This window comes from Haliotis rufescens, unplaced genomic scaffold (assembly GCF_023055435.1).
Source record: "Haliotis rufescens isolate VD_foot unplaced genomic scaffold, xgHalRufe1.0.p SCAF_11, whole genome shotgun sequence".
In the NCBI taxonomy this organism is placed as follows: Eukaryota; Metazoa; Mollusca; class Gastropoda; order Lepetellida; family Haliotidae; genus Haliotis; species Haliotis rufescens.
Window position 1 is genome coordinate 37,571,783 of NW_025963791.1, and position 19,077 is coordinate 37,590,859.

At 40.4% G+C, this 19,077-nt stretch overlaps 2 protein-coding genes across 2 annotated transcripts; both read right to left on the reverse strand.

Moving 5' to 3' along the window:
• Positions 1-277: 277 nt before the first annotated feature.
• Positions 278-9,152, reverse strand: LOC124122138 (trypsin-2-like). The gene is made up of 7 exons (XM_046485256.2): positions 9,005-9,152; positions 4,691-4,818; positions 3,903-4,000; positions 3,075-3,340; positions 2,339-2,484; positions 1,257-1,311; positions 278-426 (listed from the first exon to the last, which is right to left on the reverse strand). The coding sequence occupies exons 1-7, from the start codon at positions 9,042-9,044 to the stop codon at positions 320-322; spliced, it is 840 nt and encodes a 279-aa protein (XP_046341212.2). The 5' UTR covers positions 9,045-9,152; the 3' UTR covers positions 278-319.
• Positions 9,153-12,757: 3,605 nt separating this feature from the next.
• LOC124122137 (trypsin-2-like) lies at positions 12,758-13,967 on the reverse strand. Its single transcript, XM_046485255.2, has 2 exons — positions 13,727-13,967; positions 12,758-12,981 (listed from the first exon to the last, which is right to left on the reverse strand). Exons 1-2 carry the CDS (start codon positions 13,965-13,967, stop codon positions 12,758-12,760), a joined length of 465 nt encoding a protein of 154 aa, XP_046341211.2.
• Between the last annotated feature and the right edge of the window lie 5,110 nt (positions 13,968-19,077).

A 19,077-nucleotide genomic window follows, 5' to 3' on the forward strand; every position in this document is an offset into this window, starting at 1 on the left:
TTTATAAACTTGTCAACCATACTCTGTACATCACTTGCTTGATAACCGCGTTAGAACCTACACTGAAACATCGCTCCTAATTGTAATAAAGAAGTTGTTCATCCGTATATCTCATTCTTACTTTTATTTATCATACAACTGCAATATTGTTAATCACGGTGTAAATCATATTCAGTTCCAATATTCAATATCCAGTTAGCACATACGATGACTTATACACTGTATAAGTATTGTACATTTGTAACACAAGATGTCATACAAGAATTAAAACTAACTATTCTGAGGTGAATAATTTATCATCTGTGATAACAGTGAGGCTCTAGTTGCCGTTGATGTAGCCGCTAACCCAGTTCTTGGACTTGACCGAGTTGCTATAGACACCTGGACGCTCGGGTCTGGCGCATCCGTATCCCCAGCTTACGACACCTGGAGAAATCATAAGGGAATTGTTCAGGTTCATCACGATCAGACTGCATGCACACGTACGTGGCACACGTACTACAGTCAGTAGTTTCAAACAAATCCAACAAATATGAGAGTTAAGAAACATTCTACCAGGAAATTGGAATTTACTCGATTCTGATTGGTCATTCAGAGGCTATTTAATCACAATAAACCCCCTCTGATTGAAACAGATGGTTTTACGGCCGAATCACCGCGGAAGCTAATATTCATAGATCAGTACTATTTTCAGTCATTGTCGGTAGGCATATTTAAATAATTATATCTACAATTACAGGTTACAAAATGCACGGATGCACTTACTACAATATTCAAAGGATGTGTGGCAATACATTTTGTGCAGAAAACACGACAGAAATCTACAAAGGGAAAGTATTTACGTTTTGGAGACAACAGAGAGTTTGGAATTTGGCATTTATCCCCATAATGCCATTTGGTTAAGGAATGCATCTTTTCACCTGTTTAGGGTCCGACCGTTTGATATTCTGGTTGCAGCTGTAGCTTAAAAATATCTAGTCTGCATACAAAATCGGAAACATCCCCCCTCACCCTTACACCTACCAACGCCCCCCTCCCGCCCCCCACCCCCCACCCCACCCCACACACACCCTCAACCCCGAATATCGAATGGTCCCTCAGACCAAACGTTTAAGGTTTCCCTTTTATTCTGCTTTAAAATTACCCTTCCGAATAAGCGTCACTCTATTCTTCAGCGGCAGTGCTTGGATTAGTGCTCAAGAAATTTCATAATTTCATATAGCGTAAAGGTACGTATCGATGCATGGCTCACTCACCGACAATCTCAACTCTTCCGCCACGGATTGCCATCAGAGGTCCACCACTGTCTCCCTGTCGAAAAAAATGCAGACAGTGTATATGTACCGTCTTGTGTTTTGGGAATAGATAAAGAAAAGATTTCCAACGTAATTGCGCGTTCATGTATCGATTTAAGCCTAGCTGGTAGCTTATCATTTCAGAGAACTCGCCAGAATAAGTAAAGTACAGAGACATACGTTTATTTACGTTGGACATACCAGAGACTTTCATTTGTTTCTAACTCTTACCATGTTAAAGGACTGGGCTCCGTTCCATAAAGCGACCTTAGCACTAAGACGATCCTAACCCACTTACATAGACTTACGACAGTCGTAGGGCTAAGGTTGCTTTCTGGAAATAGACCCAGGTGAACATCTTCACTGTTAATGTTAATGTAATTGTTCACGAACTGTTCACGAACACCCACATTGCTATCGTTCGAGAGCTTCAATACACATACACTGCTATTGTTCAAGAACTGGCATACGCTGACTCTGTTGATGTTCGAGAATTGGTATATACTAACTGACAGTGCCATCTTTGAGGGAACTGTTATACACATACATACTATTAATAAAGAACTGGTCACACACACACACACACACACACACACGCACACGCACGCAAGCACGCACGCACGCACGCACGCACGCACGCACGCACGCACGCACGCACGCACGCACGCACACACGCACGCACGCACGCACACACACACGATACACTGTTATTATCCAGTAACTGTTAACCTTCTACATCGCTTTTGTTTAGGAACTGTTAAACATCCAAATTGTTAATTTTTGAGAACTGGTATACACTTACACTGCCATTGTTCAAGAACTGTTTATAACATTATATTATGTGTTAAAAAGCCATTATGCTGTTGTTATACGATGTCATATTAGGTTAGCAGAATGGTCGATCTCACTTTGAGGCCTAAGAAAGAAAAATGAGCAGTCTACACAGATCGTTACAGTATGTCACTGGTGACATTATTCCTCGTGTCACACGCATCTAGGCTCATGGGAGGACATGTACGTCGGGTGCGAATTCCAGATGTTACCTGGCAGGCATCAGCACCGCCTGCATCAAAACCGGCACAAAGCATGTTGCTGTCGTAGTAGCTGTTGGAACCCAGTTGGTCTCTGCAGGTCTGGTGGGTTAGAATAGGCTTATTCACAACCTGAAGCTTGTCTGGTGATGAACCGCCTATATATTTGGGAGGTAACGAAATATTTAGGGCCCAAATATATAACGTAGACAATGGATCAGTGAACCGCCTGTACATAACGTAGTCAATGGGTTAGTGAACCGCCTGTACATAACGTAGACATTGGGTTAGTGAACCGCCTGTACATAACGTAGACAGTGGGTTAGTGAAACGCCTATATATAACGTAGACAATGGGTTAATGAACCGCCTATATATAACGTAGACAATGGGTTAGTGAACCGCCTGTACATAACGTAGACAATGGGTCAGCGAACCGTCTATATATAACGTAGACAATGGGTTAGTGAACCGCCTATATATAACGTACACAATGGGTTAGTGAACCGCCTATATATAACGTACACAATGGGTTAGTGAACCGCCTGTACATAACGTAGACAATGGGTCAGCGAACCGCCTATATATAACGTAGACAATGGGTTAGTGAACCGCCTATATATAACGTAGACAGTGGGTTAGTGAACCGCCTGTACATTACAAATAATATCTGCACTTGCAAACATGGTCAGATGGTGTACCTTCATCCATGACATTTGTTTGTCAGAAATGTGGAATGAATAACATACCCTCTGTGAGGGCGCCCCAGCCGCTGACGAAGGAATTTTCCCCAGGACTTATGTCACCAATCGGGAAACATCCAGGCCTCACGTAGTCGTTCACAGTCGGGTTGGAGGCCAACCGCAGCAGGGCAATGTCCCAGTTATACGTGCTGGAGCTGTAGGAAGGGTTGTTGATGACCTGATCTACACCGATGTGCTGCCTTGTGCTGGTCTCAGTGGCAGAAAGGTCATGACGCCCAAGACGCATTTCCCATTGGTTGGCATTGGTGTTCCTGCAAGCATATTCAGAAGAAGGTGTTTTCTGGGTCAGGTTGAGCTCATCTGGTTCTGCCTTTTCGAAACCACATGAGCACTGACGCTGGAACTTTGCATGGAGAATGTCACGAAAGTCTTTCACCACTTCAGTAAAAGTCCCTGTTGGTTTCCACTTCAACAATACAGAAACAGCTATATTTGTTACTTAATACCCAATTAACAATATATCTTATACCAGCATCACAATGTCCCTCCTGCTCACTTCAGAGATGCAGATGCACATGTACCACTTCACACATGTGACCATCCCTCTCCCACCTGTAACATTCCCCTCGATCTGTAACATCTTCCGCCCCTATCCCACCTGCAATCACCCCTACATACATGTAATACACCCCGACACCCGCTTCACTAAACGTGCACCCATAATACTCTAATTACACTCGTAATCAGTTCAGGACTTACCAGACCAGCCCCTACAACCCTTCAACCTCCAACTCTGCAATGTCCATTTACACAGGCACGGATTTCTTTTCTATACATTTCAATATCCGTTCTAAACTTGTCACATCTCCTTACACTGTGCAATGGGCTGCTGTGAGGACGTAGCTTCTGCTGCCACTTCCCTGGACCAGACTACCTCCACATCTGAAGGATCCACGGTAGTACATGGCGACCTAGAAAGGAAACACAGTGCTGATTACCAAACTTCCTCTTGGTCCATTTTCGGGGCACGGTACCGCTATTTGAGTTACATCCTTTGGGCATGCCAGAAACCTTTGATTGTGGGTTCGAATCACTGTTCACCACGATTATATTTCTAGGTTCGGCCGCACCATAACCTGTCCTCGCAGATTTCACCCTTGCATCACTTTGGGCTTTCCACATTCCGCTGACACGCCCTGATATAACTGGAATACTGTCCAAAGCGTTAAAGAGTTACTCACTTGATTCATTTGCAGTGGTCTAAGGCGCTGCAACTAGCTGTCTAGTGTTTTGTCCCTTACCCACGCTGGATCTGATAATATTGATCTTACCTTATTAAATCCATTTTGTTAACACTCTGAGACATACGTACATATAGGTTGGTACCACAAGCCGCATTTCGCTTTGTATAATTTGTTTTTAACATTGTTGTTTGGGGGAAGATATAATTCAGATAAGATATCATGAGTTCCAATGTCAGATTCACCCTCGTTTCTTGTTTTTGCAGCAGCAAACCCGTGGCAAACATGACAGACAACATTACTTCCATAACCAAGCTGTTTATAACTGTTTGAACATGCACTTAGTCTGTTTTGTGGCACATTCAAAGGAAGCTGTAGTGACCAACTTCTAGCTAAATGTTTGACAATTCTAACACTCACCATCCATGGGTAAGCGTGTTTGGCAGCCTCTTGCCCACCTACAATGTAGTGGTCGGGGTACTTGTAGCTGACAACGTTACTGCCGCAACCAGGAGCGTTAATGTCCCACGTTGAGGGCGCGGCTGACACTGTGAAAATAACATAGTGTCATCAGTACAGTGTTTTCTCACCCTGATGTAGCCATATCAGTTGATCGTATCGTGAATTTTAGGCTTGTGTTCCACTTTGGTGCATTTGTGGCTGTTTCCGGGCAAGTTAATGATGAGTTTCATTACTTCGGGTTCATGTATTCTATCTAGGGTTAAAAAGTTAAACCCAACAAACTTTTCTGCAAGCCAAATAAAAGTAACTCCATGCATTGTCTATAATGGTAAAAGTAGATTTAATCGAGTAACATCAGACACATATTGAGTAGAGAAGCAAGATTTGAAAATATTAGAATTCAGATATGAAAAGAGAAATTAAAAATTAATAAGAGCAACCCTATATCTGTTTTCACAGCATATATAAACATTTCTCATAGAACATAAATTGGAAGAGAATTTTCCAAATGGCTGCGTTTATGTTTTATGCTCATAGCGCTAACAGTTATTACAGGATCAGGATCAGTCCACATCTTATTGTACTTCTCAACTCCATGAAGTGTCCACAAAGTGACTATCAGGGACTGGAAGACTCTGTAATCACAGTCTCATCTCATTCTGTTTGCCGAACAGAAGACGCCACAGATGTAATACAATGAGTTTCAGTGGATGAAGAACCGAGGCCCTAAAATAATTGAAGTGACCTCCTGGACACTATATCTTTATTACAAATTGTAAATAACACACCACATTGGTTACTGTTTAGTGTTTTGCACTTATTTATGTCACATCATACATGTATAACTATAACTAGATAAGCGGTTACTTTGTGGTTAAAGTGTCTATTTTACACGCCGATACCGGGTTCAAATTTTCCCATGTATTTTAATGCATCTCACTTAGGTTTGAAAACTTACACCTAAATGTAGACAGACGCGCGCTGCCGATGGAAAGAAATGATGTTTTTGGAATCTGATCCGTTACGTTGAAACGCTTCATTTACTTTTGCTTCAAAGAACCACCGTAACGCTTCGTCTACTTAAGCACATGTTCAACGAAGGAGATGCATGTACCTTCGAAATTATCTTCAAACTGATGCTAAAGTTTCAGCAATGCCTCGGCCTATATACCATGATATGCTCACCTTCTCGCCAACACCTGGTATCATCACAATTTGATAGTGATTCATAAACACATGGTCATGACACAGTCGGAAATGTACAATCCACTCTGCTTTTAGCAGAGATTACTTGTGGTTACGGTATTGTCGCTTTTATTTACAACTCCAGTTTACCCGGATGTATCCTTTACAAAAGCAGCAGTGGAGAAGTGTTACTCAACGAATTGCTGAAAACCTCGACCGTATTCACATAACTACACAGAACATAACGGTCAATTTGGGAAACTGCTTACTGAAAACGAAATAAGATATAGAATTTCTTTGGACACTTTGAACATTTACTTTTGGGTAAAGACTGTCGCAAGGCTGTCTTGTGACATGTAAACGACTGTTATATGCTTGAGTAAGGGGCTTAGGGACTGGGATTAACAATAATCTGTTCCCGAAAATTCTGTATAATATTATTTGTTCTCATTTTCTCAAGCTGGATGTGCTGACAAATAATGTGGTGTTAGTCCCATATAAAATGTTTTGATCTGTTTGTTCGTTGTTTGTTGTTTAATGCCGTACTCAAACATATTCCACCTAAACTGCCGGAGAAAAGAAAGTATACAGCCATGTTTAATGGTGGCTCAAAATGAAACAAGCAAGACGTTGTCATTTGCTGGTGATGTAGTTCATACGGGTATTATAGTTGTGTTTTATAGACATAAAGTTTGCAGTGTTTTCCGTCAAATAATGTTTGTAAATGTTGGGTCAAATCCAAAGTGTATGCTTTCTTTTATACGACGACCGTCTGTATTAACCAAGTCTTGACCAGACAATCGTGTGTTTTGTGCTGACTGAAACACATTTTCAAATGGAAAGTATTTACATCATATACCACTGATTATTATTATCATTTACAGATAAATATAAAAAATGCAGCAAAGAGGGTTTGGGTGATCCTGACAGTCAGGCTGGTCAGGCTCATTATCAGCTCAGGGCCCTTGCCCTCTATACACGCAGCCCAGACAGCGAATGGGACTTCTCCCAGGAAGCGCTGCCTAGTCAAATCCACCGAGACCTTTTCGGAGAATGTGAAGACTCCCCAACACTGCAGCCTTCTGCATAAATCAGATTGTCAGAAGGGCTGTATTCCTGGTAGCAAACCCGGGTACTCTCCCGAAGCCAGTCAACAGATTGGGAGGTACCAAGAACAAAGGGGAGTCGGACAACTTGGTACTTGAGATGCAAGCGTGACATTTCGTAAGCGAGGTCCGCATATTTGCCATGTTTTTCCTGAATCTTGTCAATCACATTAGTGTCAAAAGAGACAGAAAACGCAATGATGTAAATGACTTCATTGGATTTATAGAAAAGGACAAGATCAGGTTTGTTGGTCTGGATAGGTCTGAGGCTGTGTTTGTGCCAAAGCTGGGCATCAACTGACAATGTGTTGGACAATCTCATTAAATATATTGCATAATCTACATTTCATATGTATATGTTGATGCAAAATCACACATTGATGGTTTCAGGTATTGCAACACCAGCTCATACCAGCGCTCCAAGTTGTCCTTGACAGCGCCATCTATTTGACGCGGTTACACAACAACAACGACATTGAAACATGGGTCTCAGCAACGCTTAGAAGATAAGAACAAGATATCTTCAAGCAGAATAATCTCTTACACAAATCAAACACTTACTCTATGTGGGGATAGATTTAAACAAAATAAAATGACTACCACCTTCAATAAGTAATCATGTGCAGGTAAATTAGGTAATTCTTAAATATTACAGACAACCCAGTGGTTGATAGTGTGAGCATCAAACCACTGTTCAGGTAACAATATGTGACGGTGTGAGACTTTCTGTGGAATTAAAGACCAATTCGACCAAGGCTGTTGGTGGTACCATCTTTGTACAGCGAGTGTGTTGCTGACAATATTAGATTCGAACGCATGCCCAACAGATCCTGGTAGGGCTATGGGAGGCAACTCCGCTAGAGTAAAAAAATATCTTGGATATATATTAACGACATTTACACATATTTAGCCCAAAGAATAGGGTTCAGCGTAGATGTAGTGGTTATGTTGGTGTGGGATGACACGGTGTATATAACACAATGATTTTAATATCCTTCTGACATCACTAATTTAAGTGATCCATTCATATAATGTTCACCACAATTTTGTCTTTACGCCCAATGGAACCTAATTCGGCAGATAATCGAGACTGGGTATTCTCTGGTGTTGTCGTTTTATATTTATAGGAACAGTATCATCGGAAGGCAGAGTTGGCTGTGTAGGTCAAATAGTTGCCAGAAATAACAAACTGTGAGACAACATCATGATGAAGTAACAGAAATATTTATCACCCTTCAATAATTAGCTCTTATTAATACATTGACAGCTGAATTTTCAAACAGATTCTCAAACTCAGCTGTTTTCTTTGAGACAGACGTGTTTATTCACTATTTCGGGCATGTGGCCCTGATTACGATTGTATAAACAAAAAAATAGTTGTAGTCACCTAACTGACGGGGCATTTACTGAACTAACAACGCTTAGAAATCTTATAGAACATGTGTTTGATAAGATAGCTACCGACTTAAAGGTATTTACATACTTGGAGTTAAGTAAATTGTACATCACTTGGTGATTGACGTAAGTATGTAGCAAACATTGTTTTCTTTGTAAAGAAATTCTAAACTTACAAATCGCTCGTAGAAATGATTTTGTTATTTAATATTGAATATTTCTAAGATTCAAACACAGAATTTATGGAAGCATAGTTTGAAAGAAACCGAGATCGAATACTTTCTGACAAACCTTGAACAGAAATATCGATGAGTCTTTGTTTAAAGGTAGAATCAAATGATAACTAATTCTAGTTCTTGGGTAACTTAACAGGAAAAACCAAAGGAAAATGTTCTGACATCAGATATATGTTTGCCATTATTCGAAGCAAATTTTCAAATTGCAAGAAATATGACTCATGAACCTTTTCAATCTTTTCAAAATTTGTCAAACAAAAAATGCCCTCACTGAAAGTAAACATTCTTCTCAAAACTGAAATCTGACACTGTCTTTGTCAATGGCCTATCTCCCCACTGTCCCAACTCACCTGCCGCAACAAGGAATGCGATGAGACAGTACGTGGTCATGTCTACAGGTTAATCCTTATTCCTGAAACACACGGAATGGTATTGAGTATCGTATTTATAGCCGTAATGTTTTTTCCACGCTGTTCATTGGTCCATTACAGCCACGGCTCCGTCTGACGTTTTCTCAGGTAGATACAAACAGACCTATAAAACTATGATACGCTCAAACGGTTTCAGCACTATTTGATATGGATTCAAAAACATATGCTCATGGTATATATGGTCGGAATCATACAATCGACATTGCTTTTGGTAGAGCTTTCTGATAAAAATGGAAAGGGTTTTGTCGCTAATATTTACATGGTACACACCACGTGGATATCTGAATTCTACCCTGCATAATTACACGCGAATATAAAAGATCGAAGTGACAAGGGTTAGAAAGTCTGAGGTTAGGAAACTTGTACTTTTAGAACATCCAGCATGTGTAATGAACGAGTTATTTTCTTGAAGGTGTCATCACGGATGCCACAACACACTTTTACTTTGAGAACACCGAACGTGTAATGAACAAGTTATTTTCTTGGGTAAATCCGAGGACAAGTTATTTGAAGGTGTCATCACGGATGTCATGCGATGCCTACCTCTATTTAGCCTTTTACGCCCAATGAAATCTGTTTTGTTGGATAATCGAGACTGGTTATTCTTCCGCCTTGATGTCTACGTATCTACAGCAAAAATACACATGAAGCATAAACCAGTCCCACCGCTGGACGATAACTGTATCTTGTATGAGAGACCCTTTATATTCCCGTAAAAGTTACTTTTATGAGCAAACGGTTTATGAAATTGCGTTTGATAGAAAATGATGACAAATTCGTTGGCCATGTATGTCTCTCGTGTCAGCAAGGGTATTTTCAAGACTAACGACCCTAGACTATATTTGGGCGGTGGGATAGCCAAGTGGTAATAGCGTTCTCTCGTCACGCTGAAGGCCTTTCACCGCTATTTCGCCTTTTGCGCTCAACATAATCTGTTTTGTAGGATAATTGAGACGTTTTAAATTTAATCTTTCTACGGACCTTCATCAGGAATTCACTTGAAGCATATAACCAGTCTCACGTCTGGAGGATAACTGTATCTTGTATGAGGGACCTTTTATATTCCTGTGAAAGTTACTTTTATAAACAAACGGTTTATGACATTGCGTTTGATAGCCAATGATGGCAAATTCGTTGGTCATGTCTGTCGTGTCAGCCAAGATCATTTTCAAGACTTCCAACCCAAGATTATATTGGGGCGGTGGGGTAGCCTAGTGGTTGGAGCGTTCGCTCGTCATGCTGAAGGCCCGGGTTTGATTCCTCCCATGGGTCCAACGTGTGAAGTCCGTTGCTTGTGGACAGGCCGTAATATCAAAAATATGTCAGGTTCTGACACTTGAGTGGCGAAGTGAGGACTGTGAAATATTGAAAACTATACACATTTAACTAACCCTAACTGGAGAGATAGTAACCCGAGCGAGATAACCGTGTAGATGATTCTCCACATGGAGATAAGCCCATTCAGGTGTTTCCCGCTGTGACATGTTTATCAGTCGGATCAATGATTAGACGACACTTGAGTCTGTCCCATTATTAGAAGTGACTAGAGTATGATCCATGATTAGAAGTAACTTGAGAAGGGTCCATGCTTAGAAGTAGCTTGAGTATGATCCATGATTGGAAGTAACTTGAGTATAATCCATGATTAGAGGTGACTTCAGTGAGGCCCATTATTAAAAGTAACTTGAAAAGGGTCCATGATTAGAAGTCCCTTGAGTAGGGTCCATGTTTAGAAGTAACTTGAGAAGGGTCCATTATTAGAGGTAACTTGAGAAGGGTCCATGATTAGAAGTAACTTGAGTAGGGCCCACGATTAGAAGTAACTTGAGAAGGGTCCATTATGAGAAGTAACTTGAGAAGGGTCCATGATTAGAAGTAACTTGAGAAGGGTACATGATTAGAAGTAACTTGACTAGGGCCCAAGATCAGAAGTGACTTAAGTGAGACCCATTATAAGAAGTAACTTGAGAAGGGTCCATGATTAGAAGTAACTTGACTAGGGCCCAAGATCAGAAGTGACTTAAGCGAGACCCATTATAAGAAGTAACTTGAGAAGGGTCCATGATTAGAAGTAACTTGAGTATGAGCCACGATTGGAAGTAACTTGAGTAGGGCCCAAGATCAGAAGTGACTGAAGTGAGACTCATTATAAGAAGTAACTTGAGAAGGGTACATGATTAGAAGTAACTTGACTAGGGCCCAAGATCAGAAGTGACTTAAGTGAGACCCATTATAAGAAGTAACTTGAGAAGGGTCCATGATTAGAAGTAACTTGACTAGGGCCCAAGATCAGAAGTGACTTAAGTGAGACCCATTATAAGAAGTAACTTGAGAAGGGTCCATGATTAGAAGTAACTTGACTAGGGCCCAAGATCAGAAGTGACTTAAGTGAGACCCATTATAAGAAGTAACTTGAGAAGGGTCCATGATTAGAAGTAACTTGAGTATGAGCCACGATTAGAAGTAACTTGAGTAGGGCCCAAGATCAGAAGTGACTTAAGTGAGACCCATTATAAGAAGTAACTTGAGAAGGGTCCATGATTAGAAGTAACTAGAGAATGGTCCATGATTAGAAGTAACTTGAGTAGGGCCCAAGATCAGAAGTGACTTAAGTGAGACTCATTATTAGAAGTAACTTGAGAAGGGTACATGATTAGAAGTAACTTGAGTAGGGCCCAAGATTAGAAGTGACTTGAGAAGGGTCCATGATTAGAAGTAACTAGAGAATGGTCCATGATTAGAAGTAACTTGAGTAGGGCCCAAGATCAGAAGTGACTTAAGTGAGACTCATTATTAGAAGTAACTTGAGAAGGGTACATGATTAGAAGTAACTTGAGTAGGGCCCAAGATTAGAAGTGACTTGAGAAGGGTCCATGATTAGAAGTACGCTGAGTAGGGTCCATGATTAGAAGTGACTTTAGTGAGACCCATTATAAGAAGCAACTTGAGTAGGACCGATGGTTAGAAGTAACTTGAGTAGGGTCCATGATTAGAAGTGACTTTAGTGAGACCCATTATAAGAAGTAACTTGAGTAGGACCGATGATTAGAAGTAACTTGAGTAGGGTCCATGATTAGATGTAACTTGAGTAGGGTCCATGATTAGAAGTACTTTGAGTAGGACCCATGATTAGAAGTATCTTGAGAAGGGTCCATGATGAGAAGTAACTTGAATATGATCCAAGATTAGAAGTGACTTCAGTGAGACCCATTATTAGAAGAAACTTGAGTAGGGTCCATGATTAGAAGTCAGTGAACCGCCTGTACATAACGTAGACAGTGGGTCAGTGAACCGCCTGTACATAACGTAGACATTGGGTTAGTGAACCGCCTGTACATAACGTAGACAATGGGTTCGTGAACCGCCTGTACATAACGTAGACAATGGGTTAGTGAACCGCCTGTACATAACGTAGACAATGGGTTAGTGAACCGCCTGTACATTACAAATAATATCTGTACCTGCAAACATGTCAGACGAGGGGCCTTCATCCATAACATTTATTTATCAGAAATGTTGAATCAATTACATACACTCTCGGAACTGATCAACATGGTCATATTATTAGTCATGGTGTCTTTAGCTGCCGTATGCGATGTCATATTAGGTTAGCAGAATGGTCGATCTCACTTTGAGGCCTAAGAACGAAAAATGAGCAGTCTACACAGATCGTTACAGTATGTCACTGGTGACATTATTCCTCGTGTCACACGCATCTAGGCTCATGAGAGGACATGGAGGTCGGGTGCGGATTCCAGATGTTACCTGGCAGGCATCAGCACCGCCTGCATCAAAACCGGCACAAAGCATGTTGCTGTCGTAGTAGCTGTTGGAACCCAGTTGGTCTCTGCATGTCTGGTGGGTGAGAATAGGCTTATTCACAACCTGAAGCTTGTCTGGTGATGAACCGCCGGTAATTTAAACAGAAGTACATGTCACCTGAATCGAAACAAAATTAAAGTCGTCGTGCGTGCCTGAGTGAGTGAGTGAGTTTACGCTGCTTTCAGCAATATCACACGGCCAAGAATGGCGTACACATTGTATCCATTTAGGAGAAAACCCGCGACTTCGATATCTCTCGTTATTTCTGCGAGTAACCAAACGTGCAGCTGCAACAACAATGTCGGCTTTAAATCATTTGAAAGTTATAGTGAATATAAAGTCAAATGCCGCTAATTCGCTCCTTGGTTGGTTAGCAACCGTACCACTGTAAACATCTACGATCTGGGGAAACTTTTGGCTTTCCTTCCTAAGGGCTTGGGGCGGTCGGGTAGCTTAGTGGTTGAAGCGTTCGCTCGTCACGCCGAACACCCGGGTTCGATTCTCGACATGGGTTCAATGTGTGAAGCCCATTTCTCGGCTGATGTTGCTGGAATATTGCTAAAAGCAGCGTAAAACCATAATCACTCACTCCTCAGGGATGACACGCTGTTCAAAGTGACGTAAAACGAAACTCACCCGATCACTAATCTAGTCAAAAAGATTAAAACATTTGGAGATTAACAAGACATTTTACGGAGTCACATCCACCATCTATTCGTAGACGTCCTGGAAGCCTTTCTGTGCTTTGTGATTAATATAAAGGAACTTTCACAAACGGGAAATGGACTAAGTTTGAATGACTTTTGATCAGATCCATACCCTCTGTGAGGGCGCCCCAGCCGCTGACGAAGGAATTTTCCCCAGGACTTATGTCACCAATCGGGAAACATCCAGGCCTCACGTAGTCTTTGGTAGTTGGGTTGGAGGCCAACCGCTGCAGGGAAATGTCCCAGCTCAACGTGTTCGAGCTGTAGGAAGGGCTGTGGATGACCTGATCTACACCAATGTGCTGCATTGTGCTGGTCTCAGTGGCAGAAAGGTCATGGCGCCCAAGACGCATTTCCCATTGGTTGGCATTGGTGTTCCTGCATGAACATGGAGTAGCATTAGTATATGTCTTTACTTTCTGATACAGACCCTGAAACAAAAGTGTCCAAAAACAAATTCCAGTCAATGAAAGAAGAGATTCTACGATGTCCTCTCTATTACATGTTATAAGACAAAATGTAATTTTAGAATATGTTCATTTCAGAAGAATAAAGTGTTAAGCATTATCTACTTACAGATAACTACAGTCCATCTTGAATCAGACATATTCCCCCTCAAAGCATATGACATTCCCTTTCGAAGGCCATGTTACCGCTTTCTGAATACCACTCTTGCTCAGAAGTTGTTTGATCAAGGATACAACATTCAAGACTTCAGTAAAGCTTTCAAAAAGTTTTATTGTAGACATGTGTTTTTCCAGGTGAACAATTGACTTGCCTTTGCATGTGTTTATGATGGGTGCCAACAGTGGGGCAGGATACGCTCACCTGTTCGCGAACACCTAGTATCATCACTTTTTGATTGTAACTCATAAACACATGCTCATGACATAGTCGGAATCGCTTTACGCAGATATTGGATATGGAAAGAGTTTTGTCGCTTTATTTATATCCCCTCACACCATTATTCATCTCTGTTGTCCCAAGTACACCACAATATTCCTCAATCTGCACCTGCAACACTTTACAGTTGATTTCCTTACCTTGCAACAAGAATACACAACCATACTTCTCTACAACTGTAGTCAGCACTGACTGTTATATCCCTTTCTACTTCCCTTACAAGTACTCATTCAGCTTGATTATGTAAGAGGACAATTCCACCTACAATATCCTCATGTTATGAATTCCCCCCTTAAACGGCAAATACTTCAATATATCTTGAATTGACATTTGAACTACTGCAGTAATATTGAATTTGAAATCGTTGAAACACCATCGCTGTACAATAGATATGGTTGTAACAGTACTGTAACAATATTGCGCTAGCAGGTTGAGTACCACAATGTTGATGTCTGGCAGTTTTCGACAAATGGCATGCCCTAACATGAAGGGCAAAATAGCTGTGAAAAATATATCCTGATCAGCGCTCTATCCTCTTCTAAAGATCTTATTTAGAAATACACTCTCATATCTGAATCACTCACTGTGTGTTAACAGGGCATAAGTGTTAGGCTTTTACTTTATAGCTTGTTTTATGGATTTTCCAAAACCTGTCGAATCAAAACATTTTGTTCTTGTCAAATATAATGCTTGAGTTATCTCGGTTAACGTAATGCCGGTGATTTGATTGCAAGAAAAACAAAAGATGACGTGCTTTTGTCCATAGCAAGTCAACGGTTTGTCTCTCAAATATTTAAAATCTTGTTTACCACAATAAGTTATCAGAGTCGGTACAAATATAATTTGACTTCTCACTGGCGGTGACTACGATGAGGTTACAAAGGTATTAAAAATTAAAAAGGTATTTTATGTAAAGTGAAAGTTCTGATTGACAATTAATTTGTCCTGGTTCACGGAACCCAGCTGTAGGTTGTCAGCGGCTTTTGCAGTATCGATTCCGATCAGAAGGTATCGTTTGGCTTATCTGATATCTACACCCATCTGCCCAGTTCTCATGGATATAGAATGTCTGCAAAAATGTCACGTCAGGGAAATTTTTAATATCTATGGTAGATCGATTATGACTGATTTTCACTATACTTTTTAAACATTGCCTATAAGGGGAATATAATTATTGAGATAATATTTAAGACCTAAAGTAGCACCTAGCCTAAAACGCTACAATGGATTTCTTATGCGCTTGTCAGTATGTCGCCAAAAAAAACAAAAAAACATTTCATCGAGCTAACATTGTGTATTGTGTTTTTGCTACCAATAGCCAATACCAAAACCACTTGTAACATGGTCGCTGGGGTTGTTAGAGTTGAGAATTCCTCCTTAAATGCACCCTGGGAGAATAAGAATTATATTCTTTCTGGAACACTTGTTTTCAGGTTTGAAACCCAAACTTTCCAAATCTGTAAAGAACAATGTAATGTTCTTTTTATCTTATATACTTGTCTATTCTCCAAACTGTATAGTATTATAAACTAAGGGGGGAAATATAATACATGGAGTGTTTTTTAATAAATGGATATTCAAAGAACTCTGGTTAAATTTGAGTAAGTCTATTTTAACCATCAACAGTTTGTAAATAAGTAACCTTTGGCTGGGTAATTTTGTGTAAAACTTAATTGGTTCAATGAAAACTCGGGTAAGAAATGAATGTGCATCCACATGACCCCTAAGGTGTCTGGAATGTTTTAAATGTTTGCCGAAAACAACAACGATAAAAAGATTGTCAAAGGTACGTTATCTAACATATCCATCACCAGTTGGGAATTGTGAGAATTTTTTAAAAATATTTAAAAGTTTTAAATCAAATTGTATTTTATAAAAATAAAACCATGTAGAAGTATTATTTGAGTGCTGACAGCGCTAGTACTGTACAGTTCAGTTGATGATATCGCTAACTTAAGATATTTTCAATTATAAATCAAACATATAACATCAGCTGAGAGGTATAATTTCGTTTGCTGATCAGTTTGAAAACAACAATTATATTTTGTTTTGGCCTGAAATATTTATATTCTACAATATGTATGGTATTATATTTTAACATATGCGTGTTTTCCTCCTCTTAATAAGGATTGCATTCTACAGATCCAACAAATAGAGACTCAACGTGCCACAGGTTGTTCACAATTCAACACCAATTAACATGGTTATAGTACTAGTGTTGGCAAACCAACGAGTATAATCGGGGCGAATATTGGAAGTGTAGGGGGACGCAACTCTGTACAGCGAGTAGCTCAGTCTTGGACACCCTGATTCCCCTTATCTAACGTTGAGAGATAATAGAATTAATGCTGTTTTTTAATCCCGAACTTCATGCACTCTAGACTCAAAGTAGAAGTATTACCACGCAAACGCGGCGGGAATGAGGTCAGATATTGGGCACACTAAACCTGAGACTGATTACAGACAGGTGTGTCAACTCTTACATTGTGACCACTGGGTCAGTGACGAGAACAAAGGCCCATTTTTACATTTATTGGGTTACCAAGTTTTTAGATAAATCGTTGAGTTTGTGGTCGAATATAAAGGTTAACTTAACTTTGACTAATAAAATGTATTCTTAAAAAAGTACTGGTTTGGAGGGTGGGTTGGTGGTTGTTGGGATTAGGTGGTTGTGGTGGGGAGGTGTCATAATTTTAAAATCGAAATAAATTTATAGTTTAGGAAAGATGACAAGACATAGGGTTATTTTCCCTACTCTTTGCAAAATCCGAACTCAACGGGAACTAAATATGACATTTCACACCAAAAAAAAATGACATCCGTCAAATCAAAACACCATACGTCTACAATTGCTTTACAGAGGCTTTGACTGTTGTGGCCCGTGAAGATTCGAGTTAGAATAGGTCTTCAGCAACCCATGCTTGCCGTAAAAGGCGACTATGCTTGTCGTAAGAGGCGACTAAGGGGATCGGGTGGTCAGGCTCGCTGATTTGGTTTGATGGTGGTCAGGCACCAATATTCGATCTAAATGACGGCGGTCTGTAAATAATCGAGTCTGGACCAGACAATGCATTGATTGACATCATGAGCATCAATCAACTCAATTGGGATCGATGAGTTGCATCAACCAAGTCAGCGAGCCTGACCACCCGATCCCGTTAGTCGCCTCTTACGAGTTTGTTTATTGAATTGCCTGACGTCGCACAGTATTAATAAATCCTTCTGAAGACGGAACGTTTTGTTGGAATTTGAACGTCACCGCGGGTTTAGTTTTTGTAACTTGGAATTATTTGGACAATTAATGTACCATACTATTTATTAATCGACATGATTTTGTCAATGATATTTCCATTTAAATCAAATAAATTTTCCACACAGTAGTCACTTGTAAAGAGCTTCAAGGTTTGTTTACCTGATAATTGGAGAAGCAATTACAGAAAGTCAATGACACTTGGTACACGACATCTTCAGGGCCTGGGCTTAAACTGTATGTCTTTAATGATCTCAAGGTCACTTGATTGAAACGTGTTTTATGAAAACACTTTTGAATTTGGTACAAGATTTGCTTGACCTTCACCTTACATGCGATTCTATGTTGGTGTGCAAGCAAGCACTTATTTTGAAAAAAGTCAACTCTGTCTTCATCTGACCTAACATTTGTCCAGACTGAATCACATACATGCCTTAAACAGAGAGCGTTCGGTTGGATTGCTAAAGTTCCTGTCACAGTGAAGCAAATCATATAAATTTAGTTAAATAATGCTATTCCCCCCCAGTGCCAAGTGTCACATGTGCCCCACTGTCATGTCATGTTATGAGATTTGTAAATGTCGGTTGAAAGTCCGCGCATGGTGCTGGCATACTCATGAACATCACAAAATTATTTGGTATAGAAGCTCATTTGAGCTACCAGTTTCACAACTCCGAGGAACCAGCGCCGCAACCATGAACTACCAGTACCATAACACTGAGCTATCGATGTCATTACTCAGAGCTACTAGCGCCACCCACCCTTGAAGATATGGGGTAGGACAGGTCCTCAGCAACCCATGCTTGTCCTAAGAGGCGACTAACGGCTCGCTGACTTTGTTGATGCATGTCATCGATCCCAATTGCGTGGGTCGATGCTCATGATATCAATCACTGGATTGTCTGGTCCAGACTCGATTATTTACAGACCGCCGTCATATACATGTAGCTGGAATATTGCTGAGTGCGGCGTTAAACAACAAACAAACCAGCAAACAAACGCCACACTTCTTTAAGAACGTCCAAAAGAAACTTTACCAACTGAAAATATAAATTTCAGACAAAGTATAATTTTTTTTTCGATGAAGTCTATCTAAAACACATAACCTAAATACAACAATAGTGTATGCAGAAAATGTTAATCGTCTGTTACATGTTTTGAGAGATAACACGCGAAAAAGTGAAAAACACGTGCACCACGGGCAACTGCAAATCCACGTGCGGGTAAGGGTATAAAACGATTGCAACGGCAATTCAGACATCCACAGTGATAAAAAAAACCACGAAAGAAATGCCACGACTCACAGTCGA